General features: G+C 43.7%; 1 protein-coding gene across 3 annotated transcripts in view; it reads left to right on the top strand.

The window, feature by feature from the left end:
* The window catches only part of LOC112220236 (myocyte-specific enhancer factor 2C), a 37219-nt gene that overhangs the window by 7664 nt on the left and 12055 nt on the right, over positions 1–17500 (top strand). For 2 of the 3 annotated variants that reach the window (XM_042302471.1, XM_042302469.1), the window contains exons 2-3: positions 8303–9174; positions 10825–11028. In XM_042302471.1, coding sequence (XP_042158405.1) covers positions 9121–9174; positions 10825–11028 — 258 coding nt within the window. In that variant the 5' untranslated portion in view covers positions 8303–9120. Of the gene's footprint in view, positions 1–1793; positions 2274–8302; positions 9175–10824; positions 11029–17500 lie in introns of those variants that run through there. The other variant, XM_042302470.1, reaches the window with a different exon arrangement.

Raw genomic sequence — 17500 nt, 5'->3', positions numbered from 1 at the left:
ACGTGTGTTTGTGTGCGTGCGTGTGTGTGTGAGAGAGTATGTGTGCCTATGAGTAAATGGATGGAGGAGAGAATAAACTTATAAACTTCCTATGGAACATGAGTTGAAAGCATGCTTTGAAATACCCCCTCATAATATACTTCATTGTTGTTAAAATGCTACTGGAATTACTGTGCCTTTGTTGTTAACAGGCCTGTCTCACATAAATAAGAGGTAGATTGTGTGTGTGTGTGTGTGTGTGTGTGTGTGTGTGTGTGTGTGTGTGTGTGTGTGTGTGTGTGTGTGTGTGTGTGTGTTGTGTGTGTGTGTGTGTGTGTGTGTGAAAGAGAGAGAACAGTATATGTGTGTGTCAGCAAGAGTGATGGAAGTGACAGGGAACAATGACAGCAGGCTTGTCAGGTGAGATGCATACTTACGCAGCAGCATCTTTCCTCAGGGTGTATAATCCTAGCAGTTTGATGATTGTACAGCAGTTTTTCCATGCTGCCAGTCCCTCAGTGAAACAGGATCCTGTAACACAACAAAAGGAACCATATTTCTGTCTGCTTCAGGCTCATCCATTATTCATAGCAGGTGTAACGCTCTGGGTGGTCCACTAGACCACTAATGACCAAACTAGACCCCCATGGGACATACATAACAGGAACACACTTGACCCCCATGGGACATACACAACAGGAACACACTAGACCCCCATGGGACATACATAACAGGAGCACACTAGACCCCCATGGGACATACACAACAGGAACACACTAGACCCCCATGGGACATACATAACAGGAACACACTAGACCCCCATGGGACATACACAACAGGAACACACTAGACCCCCATGGAACATACATAACAGGAACACACTAGACCTCCATGTGACATACACAACAGGAACACACTAGACCCCCATGGGACATACATAACAGGAACACACTAGACCCCCATGGGACATACACAACAGGAACACACTAGACCTCCATGTGACATACACAAAAGGAACATATTTGCAGTAAAAACACTCCCCAGAGATCGTCTATTTGCTTGTGTGTGTGTGTGGTGTGTGTGTGTGAGAGCTGCAAAGTGGGTTTGAGCAGATAGAAGTAGCCTACTGCTGTAGAGTAGTAGGACATTTTGTAAGTCCATCCACCCATCCAACACTACAGTTCTAGTAAACAGGTGCAGTTCCAATAGCTTCCACTGTCAAACTCCAGTTTGCTAAAGAACCAATACTTCATACTTTCTGTTTGCCCTGTGTATTTCAGGTCAGGGAGAGTACATTACTCACTGAAAATGTAACTTCATTTGGGTTTAATCATTCGTGTTATGATTAAAAGCAGGTGTCTCACTGTCTGAATTGGATGTGTGTGTATATAAACTACATATGAATCTATGATATTAGCACCAGACCCAGTCTCATACTGTATCTCTCCTGTATGTCTCTCCCAGGTGCGCTATAAACCTATGGACCTGGTGCCCTGAGAGACCACCCTGATAGAACACTTAGACACAGACTGACAGAAAGACTAAGACAGCGGACTGAAACACACATGAGAGATTGAGATAAAGCCAAACCTAGAGACAGAAACGAATACTGAAACGCATGTAGAACGACTGAGGCTTTGATGGAACAGAGGGACATGTGCAAGTGATTGACTGGTAAGAGATCAAAGTTGTCTCAGCATGCTAAACCAGAATGGAAATGTAGCTCTACTCCGACTCGGGTGGTTTATTTATTTGGCACATGTGTTGACTGAGCATACGTCAGACAGACTGGCAGCAGTGGTGAGTAGTGTGTGTGTGCCGCCCGCTAGAGCATTCATCATAGAAACGTGTTCAGTGATCGCGTGAGTGAGAGGGAGTAAAGAAGGAGGGAGAGACAGACAGAGAGAAAGAGACAGAGAGAGAGCGGTGGAAGTGTCGCACATTACCGATGGGAAACAAACATTAACGGGATAATCCCAGTTTCCTTCTCGTCCTCCTTTCCCTCACTCACGCACTCACTCACACTGAGAACCTGCGTAGCACGGGTCGGTGGATTATTCCTCTTCATTTCAAACCTTGAGCGGAGAATTTGACTTGCCAGTTGTCTGCCTGTTCCAGCGCTGTGTTTTTATTCATGATAAGTAGTAGGCTATTGCCGTCCCGGATTTAAAGTTAATTCCCTTTTCTGAACGGGCTCGAGGATTTTCCCCTGTACAGTTCAACTGGACAAGCCTTGTGAAAACGCCCGGTGTAACGCACACGAATATCAGACAGAGCAGCTCGCGAGGAGAAAAGTAAGTGTGTCCACGCCTCTACGGTGGTTCATTTATTATATTCGTTTAGAAAGTTTACGCAGTTGGTACAGTTTGCGCTATTGACAGATAGCGTGCAGTGTTTGCTCCCCAAACTCGACAGTAAACGCATAACACGAGTCTGTCATTACGAGGCTGTAATAGATGCGTAATAATGGAAAACCATGTTTTTCATAGAGTATAAAACAGCCTAGTGAAATAAATGTGAATTATGTTGGCTTGTTTATTCATATCAAGTATTGTCTTCATGTCAATTTTGTCAAAGTTGATTGAGCTCATTACATGTATACATGTTAGAGAAAGTGAAATCACAGGCAGAGGCCATGCACTTACATTTTCAGTATATTCAAAGTCATTTTGAGAAAATAAACAACCTATTATATTTTTCAGTGTAGGCTACCAATGCAAGTAAGGGGCTTGTGCATCCAGGGCATTGTGACCATGATAACAGGCTAGAGCAGTGGCACAGAGGGATGTCTGCCCCTTAGGTCCACCCGGAGAGAGACTGTGTGTGTAGGCTTATGTTCCAGCCAGGACTAACACACCTGACCTGATCCTTGGCTCCTCTCCTCTGGATAAGCCTCTAGTGTCTGTGTCTTGCCCATTGAGCCAGAGAGATCAGCTCAGGTCTCTGGGGTTACAGGTGGATTAAAGACTAAAAACTAGCCTCGCCTGCCAGCCACGTCTCAGCTTTATGGACCAACACATGGCTGGGAGTGGGAACACATGTCTGGGCAGGGGTGCACAACACAGACCCTCGAGTTCCACAGTTTATCGCTAGCATTCTACTTGATCAATTGATTGTCACTCGATCAATTGTGCCGATTGGCTGGAGGTTAACGAGGTAGTAAACCAGATAACTCTGTAGGCCTCATTCACTTCTCCCTTCACCACAGGCAGACCTGATTAAATCCCAAACATGTTGTTTATTTAAAAGTACATGGCAGAGGATGCGCTGCATTGTCCCCATTATGGGCCTAAAAGAGTCAATCAGCATTTGCTACATACATTTTTGGACTTATAAGTTAATAATTAGTTCAACTGTCGCAGCCCATCAGAACCCAAAATATAAGCTGTTTTTACTCCAGTGGGGGGGACTGCTTTGTTATTGTTTCTACTGCTGATTGCCACTTTAACTCCGAACCCCCTGTCTCATAAGACAGTCTCTGACATGCCTGGATTTTGCCCCAACGCTTGTGTTCTAGTGAGTGCAATGTCATCTGCCACTGCCGTAAAACAATCTAGTTACTTAGTGTTGCATCCTCCGTCCTCCAGTTATAGAGTCTAATACAGAGGAGTCTTTGTCTGCTTGTTGCCTGTAGCTACAGTAGTGTTAATCAGTAGTCTTGTTCAGAAACTTCCCCCCACTCTAGTCTCCTCTAGTCTGAAGTATTTATAGTGGATCATGTGGCCATAGTGGAGAATAGGGTGAAAACGGTGACGTAGAAACTTGGTAGGCCTGTAGGACACCAAGTCATGTCCTTTACTTCTTATTCTCTTCCTGACAAAGTGATAGAACAACTAGATGTTTTGACATGTTTTATTTGCAGTGCTCATTGCACAGTGTTGAAGTTGACACAGACTCTATGTCTGGGGGCTGGGAATGACTGCCAGCCTGCCACCACACTGAGACTCGGCTACGTCCACCCCGCCGCCCCCAGCCCACTACCCCTCCCATCCTCTATCTGCCCCCTGCACGGTACCCATCCATCTAACCCACCTACCCCCTACCCTAGCCCCTCTGACACTGGCATGTAGATCGTCCTGCCAAGATATACAAGGGCATTGCCACTCTGTCTCTCTTTCTCTCTCTCTCTCTCTCTCTCTCTCTCTCTCTCTCTCTCTCTCTCTCTCTCTTTTTCTTTCTCTCTCTCTCTTTCTTTCTCTCTCTTTCCCCCATCCAGCCTCAAAATACACACTTACACATTCTGTCTAGCCTGGCTGACTCCATGTCTATATGTCTGGCTGTCTGTGTTTGGTCCAGGGAGAGACTGGGATCAAAAATCCACCCAGTCATTTCTAATACCTCAGCCCATTTCTTTACTTCAGGCCCCCATTATTAGCCATAATGATCATTCTGCACAAAACCCATTATTTACACCGGCCCACTGGGATACAGATGGACCATCCCATCTGGCATTTGCCTGAAATTCCCTACGGCCAGTCCGTTTCCGCTCTGGTCCTTCTGTCTGTCCTTCTCTTGCCCCAGAATACACACACACACACACACACGTACACGTACACACACACACACACACACACACGTATAGTATGGGGGTAAATGAGGACTCTGAATCATCTTCATGGCTATAGTGTGTTTATGTTTGTGATTATTGTGAATGTGGGTGTTAAGGGGGTTAGTTAGGGTAAATGAGGACTGTGCTCTATGGCATTGGTCCATCTCTGTTCTGTACTTCTATTGTCTGTTTGTCTCTGTCTCAGTGTGAACTAAATACAGGCAGCTCCACTTTGTTTGGGGTATGAAGTTAATTATTTTATTTTTGGAGCACCGCTGGTTTACATTTAGGCTATTCATAGAGGAGGAAGTTTGTGTGTGTGTGTGTGTGTGTGTGTGTGTGTGTGTGTGTGCACGCACGTCGAGGGGAAGTCGGGTGGAAACCTGCTGTCATCCTGGTTTGGTTTACAGGCTCTACGTTACGTCCTCTTAGAGGGAACACACATGCTGGGAAAAGATCTAACTAACACACACATATAAACTTCCAGGTTTGATAGAATGCTGAGTTGGCTTGACAAGGAATGTTCTATATTTACTCCAAAGCAGAGAAATATGGTGTTTCCTGAAACAGCCTCACTGTCTGCATGACTGAATGAGAGCACAGAAGTTTAAATGTATCCTGGTTGGCATGTTGGTGCTTGTTTTTATTCGATATTATGTCCTAGCTAGCTTGATTATATCTGGTGTTGGCAGATACTGTGTAGAAGAGCTGTGTGTAAAATGTGCCTTTGTTGGTCAGTGGGGAGTCTGTAAAGATCTGCTCTATTCTCCTCTAGTCAGGGATGGTACGTTGTGGCACGCTGGAGCTGTCGTTACCTATCAAATTCTCTCAGATCACCGGTTAGGGGTTAGGGGTCAGGGATGGTACGTTGTGGCACGCTGGAGCTGTCGTTACCTATCACATTCTTTCAGATCACCGGTTAGGGGTTAGGGATGGTATGTTGTATGTTGTGATCAAATCACATTTTATTAGTCACATACACATGGCTAGCAGATGTTATTGCAAGTGTAGCGAAATGCTTGATGACAGCCTGGTTACAAGTCTGTTTCTGCTTTAGCTATTCAAAAACATACCTTCAAATATATAGCTAATTACATTTGCTCTGACTCAGTACATTTATTAGCTAGCTAGCAGCAATTAGCATGAGCAATTAGCATTAGCGGCTAACAAGATTTGGGCCCAACTTGCTAAGAAAAGACAAACTAGCTGTTAGTGTAATTATATCAAGCTAGTGTATTTATATTAAGAAGCAAAGTGAAAACTGCATCATTGTCATCAACTTTTTTGCATACGCTGCATTGACAATGCAGACTGAACACAAGTGTCTCGTAGTTGAGGAACACCAAATGCGCTCCTTGAGTGTCAGGGGGCAGGGCTAGGTCTGTGTGGAACGCAGCATGGAGAGAGAGCAGAGAAAGATGACTCAAGTAGCGAAGTAAACTATACAAATGGTCATTACACACAACGTATCACATTTAACAAGCCAAACATTCAAATACCGTTATAGAAGATAAAGTAAAAACCCAACACCTTACTCATTGTCATGTCATTGACAAACCTGTGATCTCTCTCTCCCTTCTCTCTTTCCTTCTTTTCTCTCTCTCTCTCTCTCTCTCTGTCCTTCTTTTCTCTCTCACTCTCTCTGTCTCTCTCTCTTCTCTCTTTCCTTCTTTTCTCTCTCACTCTCTCTCTCTCTTCTCTCTTTCTCCCCCCCTTTCTCCTCACATTCCTTCAGCCATGCTTCTGCCTCTGACTGTAAGCTGGTAACTGTGTGTGTGTGTGTGTGTGTGTATGTGTGTGTGTGTGTGTGTGTGTGTGTGTGTGTATGTATAGGTCGGACACTATAAGCCATGTTGGCTCTACTTGTGTCTAGCTACTTAAGAGGATCTTAAAGAGCCTATAGGCCAGGAAGACCACAGGATACACACACACTCACACGCATACACACAAAAGTTTAACATATGAGTTATCACTTTCCCTTTGAAGTACACTGTATCTCCCTCCATTTCTTCTCTCTGTTTCCTCATGAGAGAGGCCTGATTAACACACGGAGGGATGAGGAGAGAATATAGCACACTTCAGAGGATATCGGACTCGCCCCCCCCCATAGTTATTATAATGTATATGTCAATAGGTTATGATAGAGATAAGGTTAGAGGTTAGGGGTCATGGATAAGGGGAGGGGGAGGGGGTCCTGGGGGTTGCTGGTCCTGTAAAAAAAAATCAGGTGTGCTCGATTAGGTGTGTGTGTAACCCGCAGTGGCTTAGTGTTACACAATAAGCTGTGGACTGAATCCTTCAGATCCTTTGTGCCAAGTCACACAAGGCACAGGTGACAACAAACAGGACTCCTCACCTGGACTTGTACTGTGCTGGATGTGTTTTGGATCGTGAAATTATGTAAATGTCAACATTCTAATAGAATATGATGTGAGGTCAACATTCTAATAGAATATGATGTGAGGTCAACATTCTAATAGAATATGATGTGAGGTCGACATTCTAAAAGAATATGATGTGATGTCGACATTCTAATAGAATATGATGTGAGGTCAACATTCTAATAGAATATAATGTGATGTCAACATTCTAATAGAATATGATGTGAGGTCGACATTCTAATAGAATTTGATGTGATGTCAACATTCCAACAGAATATGATGTCAACATTCTAATAGAATATGATGTGATGTCAACATTCTAATAGAATATGATGTGATGTCAACAATCTAATAGAATATGATGTGATGTCAACATTCTAATAGAATATGATGTGAGGCTGACATTCTAAAAGAATATGATGTAATGTCGACATTCTAATAGAATATGACGTGAGGTCGACATTCTAAAATAATATGATGTGATGTCAACATTCTAATAGAATATGATGTGAGGTTGACATTCTAAAATAATATGATGTGATGTCGACATTCTAATAGAATATGATGTGAGGTCAACATTCTAATAGAATATGATGTGAGGTCAACATTCTAATAGAATATGATGTGATGTCAACATTCTAATAGAATATGATGTGAGGCTGACATTCTAAAAGAATATGATGTAATGTCGACATTCTAATAGAATATGACGTGAGGTCGACATTCTAAAATAATATGATGTGATGTCAACATTCTAATAGAATATGATGTGAGGCTGACATTCTAAAAGAATATGATGTAATGTCGACATTCTAATAGAATATGACGTGAGGTCGACATTCTAAAATAATATGATGTGATGTCAACATTCTAATAGAATATGACGTGAGGTCGACATTCTAAAATAATATGATGTGATGTCGACATTCTAATAGAATATGATGTGAGGTCAACATTCTAATAGAATATGATGTGAGGTCAACATTCTAATAGAATGTGATGTCAACATTCTAAAAGAATATGATGTGATGTAAAATGCAAACAGGGTTTGGGGACATCATAAAGCAGACAGTAAAGTCAAGCCAACAACACTAACACATCATTTCTCATAACATTCTGTAGCATGATGCGAACGTATAATTTTTTCTTGTGCCATGTTTTTCATCTCTCTGGTTATGAGTGAGATGTGGTGTTTTGAACTGAGTTGTGTGGTAGAGATGAGCTGTAAGTCTTAATCAGTGAGTTATTCTCCTCTCTCAGGTCAACCTGTTGAATGATCAACTATTTACTTATACACAAACATAGTTGAACCATTCTCTATGACCGCTCCACAAGGACTATTGTGTGTGTTTGATAGCATTTTAACTGATTTCTCTCTCTCTGTCTCTTTAAGGAGTGAATGCCAGAGGAATTGAGAGAAGAAGAATCGAGAGAATACTGCTGTGAGGATTTGGAAGACGAGAAGAAGAGCAGGACTTTTGGGATAGGAGAGAAAGAGAAGAAGAACAGGACTTTTGGGATAGAGTAGAAGAACAGGACTTTTGGGATAGGAGAGAAAGAGAAGAAGAACAGGACTTTTGGGATAGGAGAGAAAGAGAAGAAGAACAGGACTTTTGGGATAGAGTAGAAGAACAGGACTTTTGGGATAGGAGAGAAAGAGAAGAAGAACAGGACTTTTGGGATAGGAGAGAAAGAGAAGAAGAACAGGACTTTTGGGATAGAGTAGAAGAACAGGACTTTTGGGATAGGAGAGAAAGAGAAGAAGAACAGGACTTTTGGGATAGGAGAGAAAGAGAAGAAGAACAGGACTTTTGGGATAGGAGAGAAAGAGAAGAAGAACAGGACTTTTGGGATAGGAGAGAAAGAGAAGAAGAACAGGACTTTTGGGATAGAGTAGAAGAACAGGACTTTTGGGATAGGAGAGAAAGAGAAGAAGAACAGGACTTTTGGGATAGGAGAGAAAGAGAAGAAGAACAGGACTTTTGGGATAGGAGAGAAAGAGAAGAAGAACAGGACTTTTGGGATAGGAGATAAAGAGAAGAAGAACAGGACTTTTGGGATAGGAGAGAAAGAGAAGGAGAACAGGACTTTTGGGATAGAGTAGAAGAACAGGCCTTTTGGGATAGAGTAGAAGAACAGGACTTTTGGGATAGGAGAGAAAGAGAAGAAGAACAGGACTTTTGGGATAGGAGAGAAAGAGAAGGAGAGAAGATGGGGAGGAAAAAGATCCAGATAGCACGGATTATGGATGAACGTAACAGACAGGTAAATGAACACTGAGCTTTCTCCGAATAATGGTCACACACACATACTAACCCCAACACTCCCACACCTGCAGACAACTAGGTGGGAAGGAAGTAGAGACAGCGGCATTTTGAGGAGTATGTGTGTGTGTAGTGGGGCAGTGGTTCCCCTCTTCCTGTTATGACAGGAAATGCACTAACATGTGCTTCCTGACCCCTAGAGCTGGGATGACCTCCCTGTTCTCTCTGTCCTCTGTGTGTGTGTTGTTGTGTGTTATTGTGCGTGTGTGTGTGTGTGTGTTAAGGGTCCTTGCTTGCGAGCACACGTGTGTGGGTGGGGGGGTGGTTATCCATACAGTGACCAGCCTCACATTTCTTCCTCAGTGTTCTGATTATGACATTGTAATAGAGACAGTGATTCTGTGCCCATATCTATGTATCCTAATGTGATAGTGACTTACAGTCAGTCTCAAGTTAAGCAGTAATGGCCAAGGGCACCAGCCTCCATAATTAGATTCTATTTAAATGTTAACATGACTGTCAGTCTGTCTGTTTGTCTCTCAGTTTATGTATTCCCCTCAGGGATGGTTTAGAAGGCAACATCAGAGTGCAAGAGCACACTTAACCTACATACACACACATACATACAAACATACATACCATACACACTTACATACATACATACATACCTTACATATGTAGATACATACATACGTACCGACCTTACAAACGTACATACATATCTTACATATGTACACACATACATGCGTACATACCTTACATATGTACTTACATACCGTACATACATACGCACATACCTTACATACATACCTTACATACATACCTTACATACGTACCTACCTTACATACATACATACCTTACATATGTGCATACATACCTTACATACATAGATACATACATACCTTACCTTACATACTTACTGGATTTTCAATATAGTCTATTGTCAACACGCAGGCCAACATACGTACATTCAACAGTTCACGTACAGTATACACTGTAAACTCTCCCTCTTTCTCTCTCTCCTCTCTCTCTCTCTCTCTCTCACTCTCTCTCTCTCTCTCTCTCGCTCTCACTCTCTCTCTCTCGCTCTCTCTCTCCCTCTTACCCCCCTCTCTCTCTCTCTTACCCCCTCTCTCTCTCTCTCTTACCCCCTCTCTCTCTCTCTCTCTCCCTCTCTTTCTCTTCCCCCTCTCTCTCTTTTCCTCTCTCTCTCGCTCTCTCTCTCCTCTCTCTCTCTCTCTCTCTCTCTCTCTCTCTCTCTCTCTCTCCCCCCCTCCTCTCTCTCTCTCTCTCTCCCCCTCTCTCTCTCCCTCTCTCTCTCTCTCTCTCTCTCTCTCTTTTCCTCTCTCTTCTCTCTTCCCCCTCTCTCTCCCTCTCCCCCCCTCTCTCTCCCCCTCTCTCTATCTCTCTCTCTCTCTCTTCCCTCTCTCTCTCTTCCTCCCTCTCTCCCTCTCTCTCTCTCTCTCTCTCCCCTCTCTCTCTCTCTCCCCCTCTCTCTCTCCCCCTTCCCCTCTCTCTCTCCCCTGTCTCCCCCTCTCTCTCCTCTCCCTCATTTTTCCTCTCTCTCTCCCCTCTCTCTCCTCTCCCTCTCTTTTCCTCTCTCTCTCTTCCTCTCCCTCTCTCCCTCACCCTCTCTCTCTCCCTCTCCAGGTGACATTCACAAAGCGGAAGTTTGGCCTGATGAAGAAGGCGTATGAGCTGAGTGTTCTGTGTAACTGTGAGATCGCCCTCATCATCTTCAACAGCACCAATAAATTGTTCCAGTATGCCAGCACTGACATGGACAAGGTCCTGCTCAAATACACAGAGTACAACGAACCTCACGAGAGCAGGACTAACTCCGACATCGTGGAAGTGAGTCCCACACACTGTATTGCAGACTAGTTCACCAACATGGTTTCACTGGTGGAAATCTGATTAAAAAGCAGTAGACACTCAGTTGGTTGAATGAACAGCCAGTGTAATACAGCTAGTGTAATACAGCTAGTGTAATACAGCTAGTGTAATACAGCTAGTGTAAAACAGCTAGTGTAATACAGCTAGTGTAATACAGCTAGTGTAATACAGCTAGTGTAATACAGCTAGTGTAAAACAGCTAGTGTAATACAGCTAGTGTAAAACAGCTAGTGTAATACAGCTAGTGTAATACAGCTAGTGTAATACAGCTAGTGTAATACATGTGTGTGTGTTTGGCTAAGGACTCAGAGATCAGGGAGGCCAGCCTGGAGTTATGCAATGGTGTTAGGAGAACAAGTTTGGTGTCTCCTCACACACACATGTCCAACGTCCTCATTCAACCCTCTTCAGGGCCACCCAACGGACCGTGGTCCATGTGACCGAGGTCAGGGGTTAGGGATCAGAGTTCAAAGGACAGGTGCGTTGGATTTAGTCTCTGGATCGCTGACGGGAATCTGTAGCGGCATGGAGGACAGTGGTTATGGTCTTCCAGTGAAAGGTGTGTGTTCCAACACAGGCCATGAGCCTCCCAATGGGAGTAGTGGGAAAACAGGCTGAGTTTGATAGAGTGCAGAGGCTGATGGAGATGTTTCTGTGTGGGAATGGGGAAAGTAAGATATGCAGCCCAGTATTGGGAATATTTCATTGGTTCCATTGGAAACCAGGCAAACTAAATCAATCAAGCACAGCTCAAATATTCCACATTTAAAATGAGTCTGGTGGTCAATACTGTATGTCAGAGGTCCATAAGGGGGTGGTTTTGGCCTGATAGCTGATGTCCCTCTCCACCTGTCACACTTTTTGGTCAGTCAGCCAGCAGCAGCATATAATCTATGTTAATCTACTGTAATCCTATCACTCATTACTATAATCTCAATATGCTCTTCCTAATCCCTCTCAACAAGTCCTCTCTTCTCCTCTCTCCTTGCTGACCCCTAGTGTGTAGGTGTCTTCTGGAAGACAGATCAATGATGATGGGTCTTTTCCTCCTCTTGTCAATTTCCTTCTCCTCTCTCACATACAAGCCTTTCTATCTCTCACTCTATTCTTAATTTTTTGGAACCTTTATTTAACTAGGCAATGACAGCCTACCGGGGAACAGTGGGTTAACTGCCTTGTTCAGGGGCAGAACGACAGATTTGTACCTGTATATCTTTCAGCATCGCACACAGTCCCTGTCTCTGTATTGATAAACATGGTCAAAGATGACCTAGCTGTGAAACCCTGTGAACCGTTGAACTATCTTCTTTACAGGAATGGAATAGAAGAGACTCCTTTGTCTGGGTTGTTTTCTTTCCATAACGAGGTGTGTGTGTGCGTGCGCACGCGTGTGTGTGTTCTGTATTTGGTGCAGGAGGCCCAGGATAATGGCTATTTATAAATCTAAGAACTCCTGCATTCCTCACCCCTCTTTTACTAACCCTATTTCACTCCATTCTGTGGTGTGTGTCTGTGTTGTAGATTGAAAACAGCTGAAGCTCTCAGTAAGGCTCATCAATTAGAACACACACACAGGCCCAGTGGAACTCCAGCTCTCTTTGTGGAACCAATCTCTCCCTGATCAAAGTTTGGAAACCGGCAGCAGGCTAAAAATAGAAGGCTGCTGCTAAGAATAGCCTTTGGGGGATGTGTGTGTGTGTGTGTGTGTGTGTGTGTGTGTGTGTGTGTGTGTGTGTGTGTGTGTGTGTGTGTGTGTGTGTGTGTGTGTGTGTGTGTGTGTGTGTGTGTGTGTGTGTGTGTGTGTGTGTGTGTGTGTGTGTGTGTGTGTGTGTGTGTGTGTGTGTGTGTGTGTGTGTGTGTGTGTGTGTGTGACTGACTGGGAGGCGAAATACTTTTGTAATGAAGTATTTGCAGGCGAACAATAACATTCAATTCCTAATGTGTTGAGTTGCCTCAACATAGGACATGACGTAACAGTAGTCACTGCAGCCTAAAGTAAATTGAATACAATTTGCCAAAATTATATAGGCCTAATTACTCCAGTCTATACAGAAATAATTCAAATAATTTCAAATACTTCACCACAGAGCATCATTAACTTTTTTTTAAAGCTGTGGTTTGTTTTAAATCACAAACGTGTAGGCCTATATGCCTAGTTGGGAAGCCTGCAATTTGGGCACCGCGCATGGTCAGAGACCTAGCTGATTATTGAGTTGTTGCTGTCAGTGAAAAGCATCTATAATATGTCTGAAGACAACGTGTCTTGAATATAATTTTAAATGTTCAGACAAGAAAAATGGGAGGGGTGTGTGGCGAAGATATTGGCATGTACAGTGCATTCGAAAAGCATTCAGACCCCTTGACATTTTCCACATTTTATTACGTTACAGCCTTATTCTAAAATGGATTAAATTGTTTTTTTCCCTCCTCAATCAACACACACTACCCATTAATGACAAAGGAAAAACAGGTTTTTAGAAATTTTGGCAAATGTATTAAAAAACGTATAAATAATGTAACATATTTACATATATCTTAGCCAAATACATTTCAACTCAGTTTTTCACAATTACTCACATTTATTCCAAGTAAACATTTCCTGTCTTAGGTCAGTTAGGATCACAACTTTATTTAAAAAATGTGAAATGTCAGAATAATAGCAGAGAGAATGATTTATTTCAGCTTTTATTTCTTTCATCACATTCCCAGTGGGTCAGAAGTTTACATACACACAATTAGTATTTGGTAGCATTGCCTTTAAATTGTTTAACTTGGGTCAAACATTTCAGGTAGCCTTCTACAAGCTTCCCACAATAAGTTGGGTGAATTTTGGCCCATTCCTCCTGACAGAGCTTGTGTAACTGAGTCAGGTTTGTAGGCCTCCTTGCTCGCCTACGCTTTTTCACTTCTGCCCACAATTTTCTATAAGATTGATGTCAGGGCTTTGTGATGGCCACTCTAATACCTTGACTTTGTTGTCCTTAAGCCATTTTGCCACAACTTTGGAAGTATGCTTCATTGTCTGTTTGGAAGACCCATTTGCAACCAAGCTTTAACTGACTGATGTCTTGAGATGTTGCTTCAATATATCCACATAATTTTCCTTCCTCATGGTGCCATTTAGTTTGTGAAGTGCACCAGTCCCTCCTGCAGGAAAGCACCCCCACAACATGATGCTGCCACCCCTGTGCTTCACGGTTGGGATGGTGTTTGTCAGCTTGCAAGCCTCCCCCTTTTTCCTCCAAACATAACGATGGTCATTATGGCCAAACAGTTCTATTTTGTTTCATCAGACCAGAGGACATTTCTCCAAAAAGTCTGATCTTTGTCCCCATGTGCAGTTGCAAACTGTAGTCTGGCATTTTTTATGGCGGTTTTGGAGCAGTGGCCTCTTCCTTGCTGAGCGGCCTTTCAGGTTATGTCGATATTGGACTCGTTTTACTGTGGATATAGGTACTCTTGTACCTGTTTCCTCCAGCATCTTCACAAGGTCCTTTGCTGCTGTTCTGCGATTGAGTTGCACTTTTCGCATCAAAGTACGTTCAACTCTAGGAGACAGAACACGTCTCCTTCCTGAGCAGTATGACGGCTGTGTGGTCCCATGGTGTTTATACTTGCGTACTATTGTTTGTACAGTTGAACGTGGTACCTTCAGGCGTTTGGAAGTTGCTCCCAAGGATGAACCAGACTTGTGGAGGTCTACAATTAATTTTCTGAGGTCTTGGCCGATTTCTTTTGATTTTCCCATGATGTCAAGCAAAGAGGCGCTGAGTTTGAAAGTAGGCCTTGAAATACATCCACAGGTACACCTCCAATTGACTCAAATGATGTCAATTAGCCTATCAGAAGCTTCTAAAGACATAACGTAATTTTCTGGAAATTTCCAAGCTGTTTAAAGGCACAGTCATCTTAGTGTATGTAAACTTCTGACCCACTGGAATTGTGATACAGTGAATTATAAGTGAAACAATCTGTCTGTAAACAATTGTTGGAAAAATGACTGCACAAAGTAGATGTCCTAACCGACTTGCCAAAACTATAGTTTGTGAACAAGACATTTGTGGAGTGGTTGAAAAAACACGTTTTAATGACGCCAACCTAAGTGTATGTAAACTTCCCACTTCAACTGTAAATATTCAAACCCTTTACTTAGTACTTTTTTGAAGCACCTTTGACAGCGATTACAACCTCAAGTCTTCTTGGGTATGACGCTACAAGCTTGGCACACCTGGATTTGGGAAGTTTCTCCCATTCTTCTCTGCAGATCCTCTCCAGCTCCATCTTGTTGGGAGCGTCGCTGCACAACTATTTTCAGGTCTCCAGAGATGTCCGGGCTCTGGCTGGGCCACTCAAGGACATTCAGAGGTTTGTCCCAAAGCCACTCCTGCATTGTCCTAGCTGTGTGCATAGGGTGGTTGTCCTGTTGGAAGGTGGACCTTTGTCCCAGTCTGAGGTCCTGAGCGCTCTGGAGCAGGTTTTCATCAAGGATCTCTCTGTATTTCGCACCGATCTCGACAAACCATTTCTGTATGGACCTCGCTTTGTGCATAGTGGCATTGTCATGCTGAAACAGGAAAGGGCCTTCCCCAAACTGTTGCCACAAAGTTGGAAGAACAGTTGTGTTGTAAGTACGTGATAGTGGCGTAGTGGGTTGAGGGAACACACTAAATGTATTGGGTAAAGTGTTTTGAAATGTAATGTTGTGTTATATTTTTAAATGTATATACCTGGCTTAATGTTGCTGGACCCCGGGAGCTAATGGAGATCCTTAATAAATACAAATACAAACAAAATTGTCTAGTATGCTATAGTGTTAAGATTTCCCTTCACTGGAACTAAGGGGCCCGAACCATGAAAAACAGCCCCAGACCATTATTCCTCTTCCACCAACCTTTACAGTTGGCATTATGCATTGGGGCAGGTAGCGTTCTCCTGGCATCCGCCAAACCCAGATTTGTCCGTCGGACTGCCAGATTGTGAAGCGTTTTTCATCACTCCAGAGAACGCATTTCCACTGCCCCAGAGTCCAATGGCGGCGAGCTTTACACCACTCCAGCCAACGCTTGGCATTGCGCATGGTGATGTTAGGCTTGTGTGCGGCTGCTCTGCCATGGGAACTCATTTCATGAAGCTCCCCACGAACAGTTCTTGTAATGACTTTGCTTATATAGGCAGTTTTGAACTCGGTAGTGAGTGTTGCAACCAAGGACAGACAAATTTTACGCGCTACGTGTTTCAGCACGTGGTACCGTTCTGTGAGCTTGTGAGGCCTACCACTTCGTGGCTAAGCCGTTTCCACTTCACAATAACAGCCCTTTGAGTTGACCAGGGCAGCTCTAGCAGGGCAGAAATTTGATGAACTGACTTGTTAGAAAGGTGGCATCCTATGACGGTGCCAGGTTGAAAGTCACTGAGCTCCTCAGTATGGGCCATCCTACTGCCAGTGTTTGTCTATGGAGATTGCATGGCTGTGTGCTCAATTTTATACACCTGTCAGCAACGGGTGAGGCTGAAATATCTGAATCCACTCATTTGAAAGGGGTGTTCACATACTTTTGTCCATGTAGTTTATGACCATGCATCACCACTGGAATTGATTTCATTATTTTTCGCCACATGACTACATACTGTGTGTGTGTGTGTGTGTGTGTGTGTGTGTGCGCGTGTGTGTAGTCGAAATGTACGCCTGTTAGGACAGGAGGTGAGATGTAAGAGGTGCACGTCATGTTCCTTGGCATATGGAGAGGTGCCTCGCACTCTGTGCCCTTGTAAAGTCAACACCCACATACACACTCTCTAATTGATGTGGAAGTGGTTAGGAGACCAGACCACCCATAGGGGAGGACAACAAGGAGTAGAAGAGAAAAATGGGAGAGCGATTGTAGACAGTTGAGGGTGGCTTGGAATGGATATATGGGGATTCAGTGCTTTCTCTCTTATTTTGTCTTCCTTTCTCTCTGACATATCCTCTCTTATTTTGTGCCTTCCTTTGTCTCTATCTAATTCTTTCTCTCCATCTTCCTCATTCCTTCCCTCTCCTCTCTCTCCTTCACTCCCCTCTCTCTTTCTTTCCTTTTCTCTCTCTTTCTCTCTCCCTCTTTCTATCAGTTGTGTTCTCCTCTGAGCACCTTCAGTCAGCTGCCCACTCAACCAGTTGCTGTCTTCACCTCTCACCACACACACACCTCTCACAACACACACAACTCTGTGTAGGGCTGTGTAGGCCAGGGCTCTGTGAAGGTCTGTGTAAGCCAGGGCTCGGTTTAGGGCTGTGTAAGCCAGGGCTCTGTTTAGGGCTGTGTAGGCCAGGGCTATGTGAAGAGCTGTGTAGGCCAGGGCTCTGTGTAGGGCTGTGTAGGCCAGGGCTCTGTGTAGGGCTGTGTAGGCCAGGCTCTGTGTATGTGAGGCCTATGTGAAGAGCTGTGTAGGC

The sequence above is a fragment of the Oncorhynchus tshawytscha genome, linkage group LG20 (assembly GCF_018296145.1).
Source record: "Oncorhynchus tshawytscha isolate Ot180627B linkage group LG20, Otsh_v2.0, whole genome shotgun sequence".
In the NCBI taxonomy this organism is placed as follows: domain Eukaryota; kingdom Metazoa; phylum Chordata; class Actinopteri; order Salmoniformes; family Salmonidae; genus Oncorhynchus; species Oncorhynchus tshawytscha.
This window is presented reverse-complemented; position numbering and strand designations above follow the sequence as displayed.